Source organism: Salvia miltiorrhiza, chromosome 3 (genome assembly GCF_028751815.1).
Source record: "Salvia miltiorrhiza cultivar Shanhuang (shh) chromosome 3, IMPLAD_Smil_shh, whole genome shotgun sequence".
Taxonomy (NCBI): Eukaryota; Viridiplantae; Streptophyta; class Magnoliopsida; order Lamiales; family Lamiaceae; genus Salvia; species Salvia miltiorrhiza.
The window spans coordinates 57264672-57284799 of NC_080389.1; the positions used below are offsets into that span (position 1 = coordinate 57264672).

The 20128-nt window shown below is 36.1% G+C and overlaps 2 protein-coding genes across 11 annotated transcripts; both read right to left on the minus strand.

Moving 5' to 3' along the window:
- Positions 1-451: 451 nt before the first annotated feature.
- Positions 452-8369, minus strand: LOC131014675 (histone-lysine N-methyltransferase ATX5). 5 transcript variants are annotated; one of them, XM_057942720.1, is made up of 24 exons: positions 7303-8038; positions 6670-7214; positions 6472-6527; positions 6145-6358; positions 5799-5915; positions 5629-5697; positions 5458-5526; positions 5282-5367; positions 5087-5179; positions 4851-4986; positions 4544-4649; positions 4341-4440; positions 4107-4231; positions 3391-3536; positions 3085-3189; positions 2478-2542; positions 2165-2369; positions 1950-2033; positions 1805-1861; positions 1626-1715; positions 1356-1442; positions 1171-1245; positions 963-1063; positions 452-881 (listed from the first exon to the last, which is right to left on the minus strand). In XM_057942720.1, the coding sequence occupies exons 2-24, from the start codon at positions 7021-7023 to the stop codon at positions 791-793; spliced, it is 2631 nt and encodes an 876-aa protein (XP_057798703.1). In that variant the 5' UTR covers positions 7024-7214; positions 7303-8038; the 3' UTR covers positions 452-790. The 5 variants fall into 5 exon arrangements, 4 of the variants coding, with proteins under 4 accessions (XP_057798703.1, XP_057798702.1, XP_057798701.1 ...); XM_057942719.1 differs by having other exon boundaries at positions 5799-5918; XM_057942718.1 differs by having other exon boundaries at positions 6670-8369.
- Positions 8370-9709: 1340 nt separating this feature from the next.
- Positions 9710-12738, minus strand: LOC131014679 (uncharacterized). Of its 6 annotated transcripts, none has more exons than XM_057942728.1 (4): positions 12349-12738; positions 10505-11026; positions 10066-10212; positions 9710-9986 (listed from the first exon to the last, which is right to left on the minus strand). In XM_057942728.1, the coding sequence occupies exons 1-4, from the start codon at positions 12445-12447 to the stop codon at positions 9894-9896; spliced, it is 861 nt and encodes a 286-aa protein (XP_057798711.1). In that variant the 5' UTR covers positions 12448-12738; the 3' UTR covers positions 9710-9893. The 6 variants fall into 6 exon arrangements, with proteins under 6 accessions (XP_057798711.1, XP_057798714.1, XP_057798710.1 ...); XM_057942731.1 differs by lacking the exon at positions 12349-12738 and adding an exon at positions 11681-12221; XM_057942727.1 differs by lacking the exon at positions 12349-12738 and adding an exon at positions 11102-11543.
- Between the last annotated feature and the right edge of the window lie 7390 nt (positions 12739-20128).

The window sequence follows — 20128 nt, forward strand, 5'->3', positions numbered from 1 at the left end:
CTGCACGAACCGCATAGGTGGTCCACTGTAGATGAAGCTTCTCATGTTCGGTACTACTTTGCTTAATTATTCTTATTAAATAAAAGTTGGTGTTATGCTTACATACTTTTATGAAGCACGTTTCATGGTGTTTAGAAATAAACAAACTCGATTTTGTTTAAGGTTACTTACTCCTTTATAAAAAGGAAAAGGCCCACTTTGGTGTAGAATTTTGGCACTAGATTGTAAATTTTGATATCAAATCACCATAATACCATAATATCCACTTATCCAAGTCAAGTTACACTTACACCTAATCAGTTGGACTTAAGTTATTTAAGTCTGCCAAGGATTATTTAATCTCATGATTCAATATTATACACGTGTCACATATGCACTACTATTAACAGAAATTTCTATAAAACAATCACAAGACTTGTCTGGTCAGCGTTCAAAAAACTAGAAAAGAGAATTTCCATCACAAACAATTTTTTTTTTTTTTTCACTAAGAAATATTACAACCTCTGCCAAAGAATAACAACAAATGATGCCATATTTATCTGGAACTACATGCTTCATACTTTGTAATTTACACAAAACTGCCTGAAGCTCTACCCTCTATTGAGCAATGGCCGTTATTTGTACCCCTCAAAACTGTAAGGCTCTCAAAATGGGGGGAAAAAAATTACATTTTTCTTTGAAGCGAAAATAAAAAACTTTACAAAGTTAGCAGACTAATTGGTGAGGTCTTCTGCAAAGGGGAAACAAGTTAGAGTTCCTTTGGAGGAAACAATGGCTATTTTGTCGTAACCTAGTTCATGAATTTTCGACAATTTGGAGCATTACACATGCAAGGAACTTTGAATTCTTCAGGCTCATCGGGATCAAACAAATAGTCATACCTGCCAAGATGCACCAAAGGTAATAGTAAAAACTTTAGTTCTATCTGAGAGAGAGAGCGAGAGAGAGAGAGAGAGAAATACGTTAATTCATCCCCAGCAGGCACATTCGTCTTAGCAATGAGGACAATTCTGCTTTCATCATCACCCACACTCATTATCCTTGCGTAGCAGTTGGGCATACACTGGAACGACGGTGTCGTAATGATCGTCAAAACCAAACAATGCAACAAAAACTGGACAAAGTTTCTAATAAAATGGATATAATAGCTTTTGTTTTGGGAAGACTTACTGAATGGTTTATCAACCGAGCAATATTTCCTGCATCCGTGGCATCTACCACAACTTCTTCACTGATTTTGAATAACTGAGCAGATTTAAATTCAATTAGTACATCTGGAAAGGGTGGGTGTGGGTGTGGGTGGGAAGAGAACAGATTATGTCGCAAACAATCAAAACTAGAAAGAATCATCTCACGTAGCAGTCTTTTCCCTGTGCTCGATATCGAGCCTCTCTAAGATCTGCAACGCTGCGTCTGACCTGCTCACCACGATACTCAACAACCTGACCACATCAAATGAAATTTAGAGCCAATCCCTCATGTAATACTAAAAGATATACATCATGACCTGTGCTCATTGCAGATGACTAGGCTCCAAAAGTTATAAACTTCAACAGCAGTACATGATATATTCTTCCCTACTGTCTTGAATTACTATAGATGAATAAATAGTTAAGAGGAATTACCATTTCTCCTTCTAGGATGTTCCTACGTGCAAACAGGCCCCATCCATGTATTTCAGATCTACCAAAGCACACTTTATCCTTTTCCGTTTTCTGGATTCATATACGAGCATAAATGACGTCAGATGTCAAGCTCCAGCCCATCACTAGAAAGTAGAAACACATCAACAAATTTATATTACCTGTAAATGATGAAGCCGTTCTCTGAAAGTGGAGAAGTCCCTTGGCTTCTCTATTTTCTGTTTCAGATGGGAAAGAAGTTAATTAGATGGTTTTCAGTGAAGGAACGGACAAAGAAATAAAAATTCCAAGGTTGATCAGATTTACTCTATTTGCATTTAAGCTCAATATTGAGCTCATAGGATGATGACGAGGCCCCATAATTTGGTGGGCAATTGCCTCCTTTCTTGTCTGCTTGCAAGCAAGAATGTGAACGAAAGATCAAAACAGGATACAGAAACTAATACATAATTGTTATCATATCTTGCCTATTCCGCTCTTTTGACAACATACACAATGAAAAACATATTTGTTGTACAAACCTTTTTTGTTCTTTTGTAGATACGACATCTAGCAGCAGAAAATAGATCGACCTCCTCAGTATCCTCTGGAGGAGGTTCCTCAAGTTTCAATCTGCTAGTTGAAATTAACCTTGCTCCCATGTGTCTTTTATTTTGAAGCAAGCTTTTAGTAGAGAATGTCCCCTTAGGGGTTTCTACAATCAAAACTGTATCTGGATTCGGAGCCCTGCACAACGAAGGTGGAAAGAGCAATGATGCATCCATACGAGGCAAGATTCACCATAAGAACCACCAAATAAATTAGACATTACAAGAACTAAGCATATAGTAATACCTGTGATAGGCACAGTATGAAACCATTTTCGTAAGTTGTTTCCCATTCTTCTCCAGGCAATGCAACTGCATTTTGACAATATACTCGGTGAAGAATTGCATACAAAAATATAATCGGTGCAAATGTGATACACACAGGCAATGGAACCTAGATGAAATACCCATAGTGAGTGGCATAAAGATGAAAATTTGTCAACCAGGTGACATTATTTTGGCAATTAATGCTGCTGTCGTTCTAGAGCATAAAGTAAAAGCACGCAACCACTCCAATACAACTGCCAGAAACTAAGCATAAAAGCAATTGCCCAAACAAAGTGTTCCAGAGTAGTAAATGTACAGTGATCGACAATCACATCACGCAATATTTGAAGTGAATATCAATGAGCCCCTCGCAAAACAGAATTGTCTAATCCTAATCAGAAGGCAACCAAACTCCATACAATTGTTTGACTTGTTGGAGCATGCTTTATTTTCAGTTTATACACTATTGACCATCTCAAGGATGAACATCAATCCATACTGCATAATATAATCACCTGGAATCCAATTAATTTATTGCAAGAACTAGCTCAAATACACAAGAGATATGAAAATTAATCGCTCCTCACCTCCATGCGATACCCTGCTCTTGATGCGCACATTGCATGGTAATAGGTGGAACACTTGCTACATTGTGTACAGGAACCATGGATTTGTTTGCAAACTACACAAATCTGCAGCATAAGAAAACATCCTCAGTTAGTAGTAGGACATATAAGATTTGGTGAAGCATGTTAACAAATCTACAACATCCTTCAGGTAAGGACAATCCATAAATAAGTAACCAAACAGAAGAACGGAAGATATTACATTACCATTGGAAACACTGAAAGATGCCTAAGAATAATAAGATTCGCAAGTAACGGAAGCATTACCTTCACAAAAGAGCTTGAAGGAATTCTCAATATTCCAAGGGCAGGCTCCATCTTTTCATCACTTGCAAAAGAAACTTCAGGTTGAAACCAAGCACAAGTGACATGAACCCACAACGGAGCAATGTCTGTAGGCTTCAGAGCACCCCCTATATTGGGAATACAAAATAAAATTATCATGATAGAAAATTGGAGATAAGCTTCAGCTTGTTTGCACTTTTCATTGGATATTACACTTCCATGCATAATAGAATATAGTAATATTTATTGAGTTACATAACTAGGAGACAGAATCTAGATACTTGAGATATAATTTATTTCATTGGTTCACATTTCTCCTCCTTATAGTATGTTTGACTGACTGGATATTTCCAGGAACAGAATTCATCCACTTGGCAAATTTTACAAAAGGACATCAGATGAATGTAACATCAAAAGTATTCCAATGCTTTCCTCTTTCCTTTTATAAAATTTTGTTTCTAAATCAGATCAGCTCACCAATTAATGACTCCCACTCACAAAACACTTTCGCAGAAATTTTCCCCACTTAGTGATTACACTATAGTTGAATGCCACATAAAAAAGGCCACAACAAGTAAAACATACTTAATTCCAACATATATAAGTGAGACCATGATATCAATAGACAATAACCAGCAAGCACTTCTTATATAATGATTTTATTCCGAACCAGGGAAAACATGTAATAAGATCCACACCTTTCACAGGACAGAGGCAACATTCCCTCTCAATATCAGGTGTTTCACAGGCTCTACAGACCCATGAAGTAAAGTCACTAACATTTCTTGCTCCATAGCATTCTTGATGAACGGCTATTTGACATCTGAAAATAACAATGAAAAATCAACATCCTATTCATCACCTCAAGGAGTAATTTTGAAGAACAGATATGTCTTTAAACAGAAACAAATGGAGCTAAGCTGGACAAATACCTAATACAAATAATAATTTTGTTGAAGTCCCAATCTTCGACCCACCGACAAACTGCACACCTCTCTGTTGTCCACTTTGCACAAACAGGTTCATAGTGCTCTATCATATCAAAAATAACAAAGTCATAATTTATACTGCAGTGGATACAGCAGAAGAGATATCTCAGCAGAACATGAACATTAACTCGGAATTAGGAGAGAACCTTGTAGGAAATTAAGCAACTTCTGCTTCCGCACTTTGATAGAAGGACGCTTGACAGGTTTAGCAGGAACAAGGCTACGTTCATGATACTCAGCCATCTGTAACATCTATAAAAGGAAAAGGACTTAAGAACTGACGTGTTTGATACAGTATGTCATGGCAATTTCAATAACTAATAAATAAGCACATCTTCTAAGCAATCACCTAAACTGGATATAGCATGTATATACATGCAGCTACAACCTTTTCAAACGTGCTCCAGGAAAATAGATAGAATATTAAAAGAAAGATTAGCTTCGAGAACACACCCATTGCTCAAGAGGTAGCAAGGAGCCCTTCACCCTGACACTTGATTTCCAGTTCTTCGTTCTCGAACCTGTGTGCCGTTCCCATTCACTGAGTGCCTGCTTCTCCATTCCACAAGACCCACACTTGCAAACAACTCTTCAATGGGTGAAAAGATAGCAATGTTGCTTTCAGAAAATTGAAGGACGTGTAAAGTTAAGTATCCATAGTAGACGAAAGTGAAAAGTAAAATACTTACAGATGAAGACTTGGAAAGTAAATTCCCTCAACACCACAGCAAACGACAGCAACCTTGTCAGGCAATGCAAATTTACCATTCTTTTTCTTATTTCTGCAACAAGGATCATTATTCTCAGAAAGGTGACAAAAAGATTTTGAATTGCAGATGATACAAAACTAATACATTAGAAAAAACAGAGCAAGCAGAACTTACTTAGACTGCAAAGTTTCTGAATCAGATAGCTCAAAATTGAACCTGGCTTTGCATTCAGGGCAGTAATAATCACTTGTTCCCAGATCCTGGAATCAGAGAAAATGGTGTATTCAGAAACCAATAAATTTCAAGTCCTATACAGACATCGCAGGTACGTATTCGGCATGAAAGGAGACCTTGAAATTTCTTTTCGAAAATTTGTCACACTCTGCATGGACCCAGACTTTACAACCATTACATCGCACCTGAAATTTTAAGTGACAACAATTTAGGAGAAAATAGCAACCACATATCTACAGGACATATCAAAAGAAAGAAGCTACCAAAAGCTTAAAACTTGATCTTACCCAAGTTCCATTATCTGATTGGTTCCGAATCTTTTTGCATATGCCACAATAGTGTTTCATTTTTTTCAACTGAAACGTAAAAGAAACAATCATCAGCAAAAATTAAAAAGACCTGTAGATGTTGCTGGAGGATGACTTAAGAATATAGCTGAGTATAGCAAGCAACAAACCCTGGTACAAGAAGTACACAGACGATTGGTACCAGCAGCTATTTTCTTTGATGGGTAAGGAGCAATGCTCATTCCACATGCTTCACAAGATTGGGATTCTTTCTTCGTATGAGCTTCCTGCTAGAAAAGATGAAATCTTCTTAACTTTGTGATAATAACGCAAGTCTTTGTATTTGCAAGTTTCTACATTTATCTTTACTACAATGAAACGCAAAATGAAATTGAACAATATTGATGGAAGCTGGCCTGTGTTCAATTCCCACAAAAAAAGTCACTAGAAAAGACATGTTAAGGTTGCATGGAAAACACTAGCAAGAATCAAATCATTATGTGATCAATGCTATACCGGTTCTGCAGAGCTGCACTGTCGATCCTGATTTAAATCAGTAGCCTCAAACACCCGTCTTCTAAGAGAGTGAAGATAATGTGACTTGCCAGCTGCGGCACTGATTTCAACCATCAACATCTCGTTGAATCCACTTTCAGCTAGAAAAGCCTCCTCTATTGCAGAACGAAGATCACTGGGCTTGCTATCATTAAGTTCAGTCTGCCCCTGGAACCTAAGGCAACAAAAATTACATCGCTTCCAACTCCACATGTGCCACCAATTGAGAGGCGAGAAACAAAGAGGGGGGGGGGGGGGGGGGGACATAATAAATCAACAATTAACTACCTGTCCACATGGTCAACAAATGGAAATATCCTCCCGCTTTTAATCCATGCATAGTCCTGCTCAAAAAAGGCATGCCAAAATAAGTGCATGCAATCCCATCAACCATGTTCTTTGTCACAAGCTTCTTACCACAAACATCTGTTAGGTATTACAGTTGGAACGCCAAAAAATAACATAAAATACGAGCAAACAATTTACCCTTTGTGTCCCATTGCCAGAATAACCGAAGAACATTACGCAAAGTGCACCAGGAATCTGATAGTTGAACACTTGCGCGGGCACCTGCGACTCTTGATTGAGCACGATTGCTGGCCAAGCAGGACAATGCTTCCCAGGTATCGCCCACACTATATCACCTTCACCAAAATCTTTGGTACTATACAATGTGTCAATACCACATATTTCTATACACTCATCATACTCATCATCATCATCATCATCATCATCATCATCATCATCATCTTCGTCATCATCATCAACTTCTTCATCATCATCATCATAATCGTCTTCGGACTGCTCAAGCAATGTCACCAAAGAATCACGTGGACGCATATACTTCTTACTATCACTGCTTCTCAAACTTTCATTCCTCAATTCCGCAATCTCATCCTCAGACAAAGGCGAGAACTTGCGGCATTTCTTAGCCTTCTCCTCGTTCTGCTTTCTAAGAATGTTCACATCGTCGTGAATCCTCAGGGGTTTTAAGCTCGATTTGTTGTCCTTGTGTTTAACTGGGATATATTCTGTATCCAAAGCAGAATCTCTAACAGCATTCTTACTCTCTTTCTTCCAATTATCAAGAATTGAATCATTGAATCGTGAAGGCAATACCTGGACCCTCCCTCGCGAAGTCCTCACTAGCGGCGGCCGCGAGACCTCCTTCGATTTTAACGGCTCTGCACGCCTCGATTCCGAAGCCGCGCCGTCCCCTCCACCTTGTCCGTCCGCGGCGGACTTGGCGATAATATTTTGAATTCCATAGCCACTGAATGGAATTATACCGGCGGCAGCCTCTCCAAGGAGATGCAGAGGAAAATAACCATTGGAAGTTTTGCGTTTCTTCCGATTGACCGATGACTCGTCGTCATCACCGGCCGAGTCGCCGACTCGGCACCGTTTCAAAATCGGCATTACCGTTTTCAAGCTCTTCTTCACTATCATCCTCCTCAAAAACTCCCTTCAAAACCCTAATTACGATTACAAACTCCAGCGGCGTAAGAAAGGTCGGCCGGCAGTCAAAGCGGATAAATTCCCACCTCAATTGGGCGGAAACTCGATTCAAAGGAGGCGAATAGAAGAAAAATCGGTGCTTTCCTCAAGAAAACCAGCAAATTCCCGGTGTTCAGGGAGCAGTATCGGAATAGGGATCTCTGTATCAAGCAAGACCTTTCTCTCTCTAACTGCCAGTCGATGAGAGAGAGAGAGAGAAATATAGGTGCGCCAATTTTATATGCATATATAAGTACACGGATGTGTATGTATAGTTGAGCACTTTTTATTAATTTTTGCAATGTAATTGAGTGAAGATAAAATTTTGCTGGAGCGGCAGAATTTGTAATTGTATTTGGTTATTAGATACAACTATTGTATGTATAGATATAAGGATAAAAGTTTACTAGAGAGAGAAAGGAAGGTGAAGGTTCGGCGCTATGAATGTGATTGCAACAATGTGACGCTAAATTACGCCGTGGGTGCTGAAAGTCCATAGTCATGGTGGCAACCTGCCTGGTATAGACACAATTTCTGCAAAGATATGGTGAAGAAGAGTACCTTCCAAGAAACAAGCTACTCGAGAAGCGTAAGGGACAAAGAAAGAAATTTTATTTTCAAATAAAGATTTTCTTTTCTAGACTACAGTCTCCGGAAAAAGTTTTTACCATTTTATGGAATGTAGTGTTTTTTTTTTTTTTTTTGAGGCAAAGTGGAATATAAAAGAAACAAAGTCTGGTAGCAGAGCAGAGAAAGCAGATAGAGAGCGATGTAATAGAGCATAGTATTTGGCTAATTGATGAGCTAAGGAGTTTGTATTCCTGTTAACCCACGGAGGTCAACTTCATGACAGAGCAATTTTTTTTGGAACACTAACCAATTTCGAGCATACCAAAGGAGAGAAGCAAACAAGCATATTCGTGCATTGAAATAGCATTGCTGTCCAGCCTTGTACTTCCCATCACCTATCGGAATCCAACGATCCTTGCAAAGAGTAAGACGTTCCCCATTGCCCACTTTCCATGCAATTCCTTCTTTAAGAAGAGTAATTCCAGCCGACAAGCTTCTCCAAACAAACGATGGATTAACGGCTTGGAGCACATCACACCTGGGGAAGTACTGAGCTTTCAGAGAACGAGCAAGTAAGGATTCGTCAAAGTAGAGAATTCTCCAAACTTGCTTTGCCTTGTTAAAGAGCTCTAAGTCACGAAACCCCAATTAATCCTCCCTCTTCTTTTTTACTAGCAAGTGCTCTCCAATTGCGCCAATGGATTCGTCGCTCATCATGTTTCTGTCCCCAGAAGAAGTTCGCTGCAACACTATTCAAACGCTGACAAATTTGTTGGGGAAGGAGGAAAGTATGGATTAGATGACAGATTTTAGCAGTACCATCTTTCCTGACCGTGATAGAAACCTTTATTTCCAATCCTGTGTTTTCTTTCGGGTACGATCCAATAGCATCTGAAAGATCTCGAGCTTTGACCGTCCGACTGCTTGCCATGTTGGGTAGCCCGGTTCACTCCCAGTTGGAATGCGAGTGCCTCCTTGATATCCACAGGGACACCAATGCTGAAATTGATCTCCGACTTCTCAAGATTTACTTTTTTTTTTTCATATTTTTGAAGGATACTTTTCACCACACCAATCTCATTCGCAGTAGCACGTCCAAAGATAATTGTGTCATCTGCAAATAGCTGATACCTAATAGCTGGGGCAGTTTGACACAACCGAGCTCCGTGGACAAGTCTTTGTTGCTACTCATCGAATTTTGTTGAGTTGAATTCACAAATCAACTGAATAAACAGAAATTTGTTGCTACTCATCGAATTTGGTCAGTTTTTAGTTCCAAAAAATTTCAATGATATGAATTTTGTCAGTTTTTAGTTCCAAAAAATGTCAATGATAAGCGTAGATCGTATAAAATCATTAGTACAGATCAATTTTTAGTTGAAAAGTAAGATAACAAATATGAAATGGAAGACATGTAAACCCAAGTCACTGAAAAGGGGTTGTATTAATATATTGAAGATGAGAAACATAAGTCGTTATTTATTGCATTATGGAATAATTAAACAGTATATGTACATAACCTAGACGAACATTTGACTACAAAGGTTAATTATTGTTTCAGCTACCACCAAACAAACTAAGCTTATTACCATTATCTTCTTTCTTAACTACATAAACTCTAACAACTACATACTCTCCTATACTTATTGCTTCTTCCCGCCTTCTGTCTCTTCAGTCTTTGCAAATCTTCCTCGAATTCTCGGCTGGCTATCCGCCAGCGCTTTCCTGCAAGCGTACTGAAACCAAGCAACGCAACAAGTTACTCCGACTCGTCCAAAACTCAAATCTATGCAAAAGGAGGGCCTTTATATTTACCTTGATTTTTCTGCCAAAATTTCTCTTCGACTTCTTGCTCCAGTATCGGGATAGCTTCTCCCTGCGCACCTCAGATATGCAACTGCTCAACACTCTCGGTTGCCCCATTGGCGATTGAACGTGGTTTATGGTACCATTACAAAGAGCCTGCCATGAAACCTCAGTGTCAATGACCATGCCACATATCCTGTTGAGGTCAACAAACTTCTATGTGTTTCTCAGCTCATACACTCTTGTCAAATGCATATTGCTCAATCACGAGCAACACCACAACGAGAGAATCGCTACTTTGCCAGAAGTTGATGCTTGTTTGTAGACATGTATATATGTATGAATATGCATGCTACAAACTACTTCAAAAGTCTAAATTTGTTTTCTATAAATTTGGCTGTCAGCTGCATTCATAGTACTACTCTACGAATTTAGTTCAACTTCATACCTTTATGTCTCCTTCACTGTATGCCCGTCGCATCCCATATGCAGCTTCAAAGTCATCAACTGGGAAATCAAGAAAACTGGGCCTCAGTGGAGTCTCATGCACGTTGTCCATCGATCTCAGACAACTGGAACTAACACTCTTCTGGAACAAACACTCGGCATCCGACTTCTCATCTATCATCATGTTTTCATCAACCTTGACATGAGTAGGAATGTTGATGCTGAGGACTTCAGAGAGGGGCGTTTCATTCCCTTCCTTTGCCAAAATATCCTTCCTGCACTCGTAGAAAACCTCGCTTAGGAGCTGCCCACTCTCAATCGATGACTCAATATCCGACACACTCAGCGACTGAGGGGAGATGACATCTTCTCCACAAGAGATCATTGAGATGGCAACGGTCATCGGATCAAGTCCCACAACGGGCTCCTCGATAACCGGTTCAGGTGCATTAAACAGATCTCCTTCGCCCCACAGGCTGTAATCAGATACAGCAGACGCCTGAACGACGCTGCTTGGTGTGCCCTGCATCAAGTAGCATATATTTCAATGAAAAGTTGAAGAAACCACATATATGAGAATATAGACAAGCGTGGTAACCGGTATGTGCACGATTATAACAACATAATCAAACATTTCTCCGAAATGCACAACATTCTCGGTATCTGAATAGCCACAGAACATTATCATATGGTATCATATTTCAGCAGAAGACTCCCAAGCAAACAAGATATAGAGAGAGATAAGTTGTGGCAAGATAGTTCAATTTGCCTAAGCAATATGTATGCATTACATGATACACGAAAAGCAGCTGGCAAAATCAACGCGGCTTTACACAGATTCAGACAAAGGAATTAGGCAAGGGGGGAAGGGGAACAATAGTGACTCCACCACTACAAATTGTCACCTACTTTAGAATTCAAACAAAGCGGCACCAAATAAAATACTACCAATGATTAAAAGTGTTCAACAAATACTTTTGTAATAACCTAGCCAAGATCCTAACTCCATAAGCAGCAATTACATCCTACAAACTCAAACGATTTAGCAGATGAAAAGACAAGAAACAGTTAGATCAACCCTTTTTCAAGGAAACAAAGATATTTCTATTTTTTTTCATCCACCTATTAATCAGAATCCCACAGAAAAAACAGCACAATTTTGTTAAAAAATTTCCACCATTTTCATCATTACTTAGCATAAGCTCGTCGAAAAGGGGGAATCCACAGCCACAAGTTGACATGAAAAAGATAAATTTTTCACAAAAAAGGACATGTTTTTGTCAAATGATATTCGAGGCCTATTTATGTCATGTGTACTAGAAGAGGAATTGACAAGTTAGTGAAGAACACGGAACTAATGATTGTGATATTATGCTCCAATATTTATTTCTTAACACCAAATGCTTTCTATTTATGCTTAGTGGAATCTTAGAAAAAATAGATGGTTTTCTTGAAACTCAGAATTCAAGTTTCCTTTTTTTTTCTTCAAGTTGGTCAAATTTTTTAGCAACCAAATGGGAATTCTTGCTACCTTCTTGTGTAGATGAGCTGCAAATTCTTAAAAATGTCACAATTCAATTGAATTACCCTAATTTTTGGGACAACCATATAGTGAATGAGAAAATAAATTAAAGCCCACAAAAAGAGATCATACAGAATGAAGGCAAAAGCATAAAAGTGTCAACTGAAAAAAGAAAAGAAGAATGAAGATATGAAACTCCCAAATAATCAACACTCACACGCAAAAACACTCAAAAGGGGGAAAGATCAGATTTTTACATTAGAAATTTTTAATTAGAAAAAAACAATGATGATCAAGAAAATAACAATGGCAGGATTACTTACCGATGAAGCATTGGGCTTCTGAGAGCAGCCAAAGTCTTCAAAGTGCTGAACTTCTTGAGTGAAGTTATGGAAGTAAGGGTACATTAGCCCTGCATACATTTACTTCTCTTCTCTTTCTACCTTTTTATATCAAAGATGAGAGAGAGAGAGACGTAGGTCTGTATCTAAGTGTACGTAAAAATATAAGAGAAGTGTTCAATGGAGGGAGGTGGCCTCTTATAGGTGTCGACACAGTAGAAAACAGAGTAGCAGGAGCAGCAGCCGTGTTATAGAGAGAGAGAGAGAGTGGGAAAGAGAGGAATCTGATTTTGGTTGGATGTTTGGCGTCTTTCATTTAGGACAGAATTTTGCCAGTTAAAAAGAGGGTGAAATTTTTATTACTACTCCATTACTTATACCATTCACACACCGGCCGCACATGGGATCCTTTGTCCCACAATATTGTGTGTACCACGTGTACCACTCTTCATTTCTTTATTTTATAAATTGTTTTTTATAAAAATAAAAATTATTATATTATTATAAACTCTAATTAGTATTTATCATTGAAAAATTAAAATTTAAAAAATTATATACCCTAACTTTGAATTAATGAACCCAAATAATCTATTATTAATTCAAATAAATATAAAAAAATAATTATAAACCCTAAATGGATGAGTGAACCCTTGTTAATTATCTTTATAATATATAAAAGTATAATAAATTAAAATGAAATAAAAAATAATTTATAAATATAAAGAAATGAAGAGTGGTACACGTGGTACACACTATATTTTGGGACAGATGATCCCATTTGGGCCGGCTGATCTTCACTTAAAACCACCACTACACAACAAAGACAAAGAGCTTTAAAATGGATTTTAAAATTTTTATTTTCATTTCTTCTCATTTCTCTAATTTAAATGTATTCCAAAATTAAATAGATATTAAATTTTAAAATATTTTTTCTTAAATTTAAAATTTGAGAATTACAATAATTAAAAAAGAAAAAGAAATTCTATTAAAAAATTAGGTAAAAAAATCTCTCTAACTTATAAATTCAATTATCCAAACAATTTGATAACTTTTTTTTTTTTGAAGAAAACAATTTGATAATTTATAAGTTCTTAAGAAACTACATCTTATAAGTCATTGAAACACCTTATAAGATATTGGAGCTATAAGGTCTTTAAAATAATTTTAGTCAAACATTCTCTAAGTTGATTTTGTATTGAGTTCTACATCGTTGAGTGTAAGCTTTTCTACAATTTATAGTACACTAGAAAGAATGAAGTTACATTTAATTAAAATTAAAATCACAAAATTTAAGAAAATAAAATTTTTAACTTTTTTTTAATAAAACGAGTCCATTGCATGCGCCCCATAATAACACCTTAAGCGCGAGGATAAGAGCCCAACATCGAGCTGGTGGGTGCGGTAGCGCATGGAAAGCGCGAACAGGGGGCTCGAGCTGGGCTCAAGAGCAGCTATGGATGCTCGTAGTTGAAAGATAAAGCAATGATGGCAATTGGCAATGCAACAAGACAAACAACAATGAACGGATCATTGTCCGATTTAGCGCAACTTGAAGGGTTTGATTAGAAACTAGACTCTACATGATTGCATAAAATTAGGTATAAGAAGTGCTCTCTTGAAGGGGAAAAAATGAAGAAGAAGTACTCACTTCCTCTATTCAAGTCGATTTAATCAATTTTTTTGGGCCAGAATTATTTAGAAGAATAAAATTGTAACATAAAAGTTTATGATCATATCTAATGTAATGTAAAGTGATTTTTTTTTTTTTAAATAATCAAATCAAATGATACACTCCAAAAAAAATAAAGTCCAAACCAAATCAAATAAGAAAAATGAAATATAATTTAAAAATGTGTACATAATAAAAATATAACTCCTTATAGACAATATGAGTTGCATAAACATAGAGAATCTCAAATGCATAGGAGCATAAAACATTGCTTATTGTTTGTTTGTTGAATTATTTTATTTATCTTACTTTTTGATATTGTGAGAACTAGGGCTGTCGATCGGTTCGGGTTCGGTTACCCATACCCGAATTTTCAGTTACTCGAACCCGAAATTGTCATATTTCACTAACTGTTCCCGAACCGTTTTAGGTGTTAGGTCAACTCAATAACCGAACCGGTTAGTCTCTACAAAATACACAAAGCAACTTATCCACTAAACTAAAGCTTATTCTTATAATTTAAATATATCATAATTTTATTTTAGCTAAGACTCGATTTTTTAAAAAAAAAATAAATTAATTAATTAATTAATAATTAAAATATATATTAAATAATTTATTAAATAATTTTCGGTTATTTTGGTTAACCCGTTTCGGTTATTGAGTTAACCAATACCCGAAATTTTTCTAAAAATGATACCCGAAACCGAACTGATAACCAAAAAATTCGGTTATTGGATACCCAAATCCAAAAATTTCGGTTCGATTAACGGATTATCCAAAACCTGATAACCAATTAGACAGCCCTAGTGAGAACCAGAATTGCTATTTTCGATGTGCATTGAATAAATCTAGTTTTATGTTCATCCTAATGAAACTCTAGTTGTCATTCACATCCTTCGTGCCTCGTCTCTTACATGATTTTTGCGTTCTCCGCTCTCCACTCCCTTCACCTTCACGTTCTCATATTTTCTACTCCAATTGACTATTGCCAATCGGATAAATCCATTTCTATCGACGAACTCTATTCTTTCAACTTCTTATTGTTATTTATTTTACGTTTTGCAATTTATTTTTCGTTAATCATTTACTTATCAATTACTGGCTTGAGTGACAAATATCTTTTTATCGACATATTTACTAGTGGTCCTAAGATGACTCTAATGTATTTGTAGTTTTAGGTTGCTATCGTCGAATTAGAAAAATCCGACATTGCCTTTCTTAGTTATTAGATCCATTTTTAATGATTAGAAAATTTTATATTTGTTAACAAATGGAGTATTATAATTTGAGGATAAAAAGTCAACTAACTCATATATTAGAAAACCGAAACTTTTTTTTGGGAGTGTGTAGTGAATAGTGATTTTAGACATAGTGAGGTTGAAGTTAAGGAAACTGAACTCAATAATTTCAATTAGATTCAAAGAAAACAAGATTGAAAATGAAGATTTGTGGTGTATTATTATTATATTTCTCAACTTGGTGGAGTGCTTTTTCCTATTTGAGATTACAAAATATGAAAGTGACAACTGAATGGCGACAAATAAGGTTGAAAAAACTCACATGGACTTTAAGATCTACTGATATATATACTATTAAAAACGTCTCACTTCTTTTCGACATTAAAATTAAGGAGAAGACGTAAATTAAATAAAAATAATAATAAAATTCACATATTTTTTAAAATTAGATATTAGTATTTTTTATAAAAATAAATTATCTTCAATAGAACGATCCAAAATAAAATATGAATCATCTTTAATGGGACATATAGAGTACTTAATAACATGAAATGTATCCATTTTTGTTTATGAAGCCAAATTATTAATTCAAAATTAGACACTCATTATTTATAGGGTGAACAATTATTATACCCACTTTCATAAGTTAGATGTTAAAAATATGGTCAAAATTTAAAATATTTATTTTGTCAAGTTTATAATTATTTTATAATGCGTAAAAAATACTCACATTTAGTGGAAATTAAAAAACCTTTGAATTTAATAAAAATTGTGTATAAATCAGTGACACTTGGGCATTGACTACCAACATATATAGATGTATTAGTCGGTTGTTAATGAAAATTTCATCTACTTTGCTAGTTAATATAATGTCAAAAACTCAAATGTTACTGATTTTCACTCAGATTTAGTCACATTTGAAGGGGTTTATTTTTGTACATTTATGATTTATATGTGAGTGTATATACGAGTGCGCGTGCGCGTATATGAGTACATCGATACGAATGTGTTCAAATTAATTGTCGAATTTAACACATTTTTTTTAGCAAATTTATAATTATAACATGACATTTTCAATTATGGGATGTGTCGAATTGGGATTCGTACTCTAGCCACACACTTTTATAAATTAGAAGAATACCTCTAAGTTTTTATAATTATAACACCCTCAAATTTTTCATCGTGTGGCATTAAACATGTACAATGATTTTTGTTGTTGTTTATTGAAATATGGTATTCCCATAGATTTTACGTAGAATACATGAGATATTACTTGCATTAAAAATTATGAGTGTTATAATAATTGCATAAAAGTCGAAAATTTACTTTGAAATCGACAAATAACATGTACTACAGTATGTTCTTACTGAAAGGGAGTTGTACTTTTTGTACTAATGAAATCTATCTCAATGTTGCATTTAGGAAATTTTAGAAAATGAAAATGACTCCAACTATGTTTCAGTTCATAAAATTCATTTCATTATAGTTTTTCATTCGACCAAGTCCCGGAAGTGAATTAAATAAAAGGTAGTTTTTGACTATTTAATTTTTTATTGAAACACATCTCAAAGTTCTCTAATTTAATTTTTACAACCTAACAAATAAATTCAAAATAATGCAAATTAAGCTTTAGATAAATTTACGTTTGGACAAAATAAGAAAGGCAAAAATTGAGCGACGTTTTCAAGTAATAATCAACTGAAAACACATGCATTTTGCAACCACAACTTTAATTTTTTTTGATACATTATCCAATTTCATAAACAGTTAAAGTGACATATATTAGAAACGTGTCAAACTCTAGTTTTAAATTCGATAAACGATCATATGTTAAAGTAAATATTGTTTGGATATTTGTGAAGGACACATGCCAGCTAAAATCACACTCGAATTGTTACTTACCAAAACAAATTTAGACATTCCTAGTGTACAACTATTTATCCTAACCCTGTAAAATGGAAATTTGTTGGCCAAAATTAATGAACTTGTATCATCGTGTCAAGTTGTGATAATAATTACTACAAATAAGTATAAACTTAAGTATGACTTTGATAATGTGCAATGGTGACCCCACAAAAACAGGACAAAAATATAATAATGCTTTGGATGGAGGTGGTGGGCCATATTCAAACCAAGTACTCCAATTTATTTGATTTGGCTTCTACTGTGCCTCTAGACTTTCTCACATCGGACTTTAGGCCCACCAACCCTTAATAACCTGATGATTATTTTAGTTGCACGAATTTTAATAAATATTAAATGAATGTATTATAAATAAGGGAAAATGTGCAGATTGGCCCCCGAAGTAGTAGCCCCTATAGCGTATAACTCCTCTTACTCTGTGTGTGCAATTAAACCCCTGAACTCCGAGAAAAGGGTGCAAATTCCCACCTCTGACCTAACGAAGTAGTAGCCCCTATAGCGTATAACCCCTCTTACTCTGTGTGGATCTGCACCTTATTTTTTTTATATATATAATTTCAGCAACCCACCTCCGGCATCAACTTAACCGCCCCCCGTACTCATCGGCTCCAACTTACACTTTGTCAGCTCGCACGCGCTCAATCTCTTGATCGTCGACTGCTTACCGCCGACATGCAGCAACATCACCAACTCCAGATGTGGACCTGGATCGAATCCTGCTTGGTCCAAATCCATATCCGTATTTTTTTACTTTGGTCAGGATACGGTCCAAATTCATTAGGTCCAAAAAAATGAGATTCATGTCCAGATCCATTAGATTCATAGGGTCTCGAGTCCTGACCCGTATACATTCTTTTTTCTCTTTTAAAATAAATTTACAAATAGTAAATTAACCAAAAATAAAATCATAATTATTATCTAGAGTTTTAATAATTATTCAAAAATAAATAAATAAAATTTAAATATATATTATATAGATAAATATATACACAATTAATATCATAAGATAAGCCTAAAAGGTTAAGGTGTTGGAGGAGATACTGTTGTGCGGGGCGGTGAAGAAGCTGGTGGCGTTGCTACATGTAAGCGGTGGGCAGTCGACAACCAAGAGATTGAACACGTGCGAGCTGACAAGGTGCAAGTCAGAATCGATGAGTACGGGGGCGGTTAAGTTGATGCCGGAGGTGGGTTGCTGAAATTATAAAAAAAAAAACCTTAAGGTACAGATCCACCCCTGAAGTAGAGGGTGCAATTAAACCCAAACGTTAACGGACACTTAACGGCGTTAGGTCAGAGGGGGGAATTTGCACCATTTTCTCGGAGTTCAGGGGTTTAGTTGCACACACAGTGAGTAAGAGGGGTTATACGCTATAGGGGCTACTACTTCGGGGGCCAATCTGCACCTTTTCCCTATAAATAAAAAGGGATTTTGATAAATAAAATTGTGAACTAGTTTGAAATTGTAATTTTAACGTGACTTTTGAAATGTGACAAATTAAATCATCATCTTTTCAATTTTTATAATTTCGTCCCTTCAATTTTTTCCGATCGTCAGAGTATTAAATTGGAGCTTACATAGATTAGTAAAGATAACGTCGTTTTGTAAGATCTAAATAATGTCGTTTCATACCATTTCAATTTAAAAAATCTTCAAATTATAAAGGAACTGTTTGTCTGTATTATGTATTTGCACCTTAATTTTTAATATTCAGTAATTTTATTGCAAATAATGTCGTAACATGAATATTATGTGGCGAACTAATCCACTTAAACTTCAACTCAATAATCCGACAATCAAAAAAAATTGGGGGGACGAAATTACAAAAATTGAAAAGGTGATGATTATTAGAAATATGTTTTATATGTTTTCTGATATGTTAGGAATAAGTGAGTGCATGGGTCATGCACACGTGATTGTATCCTTTTTCTTCTTAGCTGGAGTTAGTTAGAGCTGTGTGAGTATGCGTGTGATTCAAGTTGCGTGAGTATGCTCCGCGTGAGTCTTGATAGCTTAAATACCTCTTTGTTTTTCATTTCTCATTATATCGAATAATATGAAGTTTTCACCTTCTTTTTTCTTCGCAAGCTTCTGCAGATCTCTTATGGTATCCAGAGCTTAAAGCTTCCGCTATTTTTCAATGCCTCAAACTCCATCAAAAGCCACTTCCCCCTCTCCTCCTTATGAGGATTCATCTAGTCCATATTTCTTACCTAATAGTGATAATCCAGGCGTACAACTGGTTACTCAACAACTCAATAGATCCAATTATCTTAATTGGAATCGATCAATGATGACGGCGCTCATGGCGAAGAACAAACTTGTGTTTATTGATGGTTCCATTGCGCGACTGCATCACACTGGTCTCTTGTACTCTCAGTGGATCCGGTGCAATAGCATGGTGGTCTCCTGGCTGCGCAACTCCGTTATTCTAGAAATAAGCTACAGTCTCATGTACATCGATGATGCTTTTATGATTTGGAATGATCTACGTGATCGGTTCGGTCAAGGCAATTTTGCGAGAGTTTGCCAGTTGAAGCAGCAACTTCTCACGCTTAAGCAGAGGTCTGATGATGTAGGATCTTATTTCACAAAGCTTCGTGTGCTATGGGATAAGTACAAAGATTATCAACCCTCTCGCTGGTGCACTTGTGATAATTGCCGTCGTCACAGTGCACGCAAATGGAGTGAATTCCAGATGCGAGAGTGTTCTATGCAGTTTCTTATAGGATTAAATTCCACTTTCTCACAGATCAGATCTCAAATCATTTCTACTACTCTTTTTCCTTCCTTATCAAAGATATTTTCTATTGTTCTGCATGAAGAGAGACAGAGATCAATAGATTCTGTGCTACCACAAGCACCTTATGCTCTTAGTGAGATCTCTGGTTCTATGATTAATTATGTTGGTTTTGCTCGTGGAAAATGAGG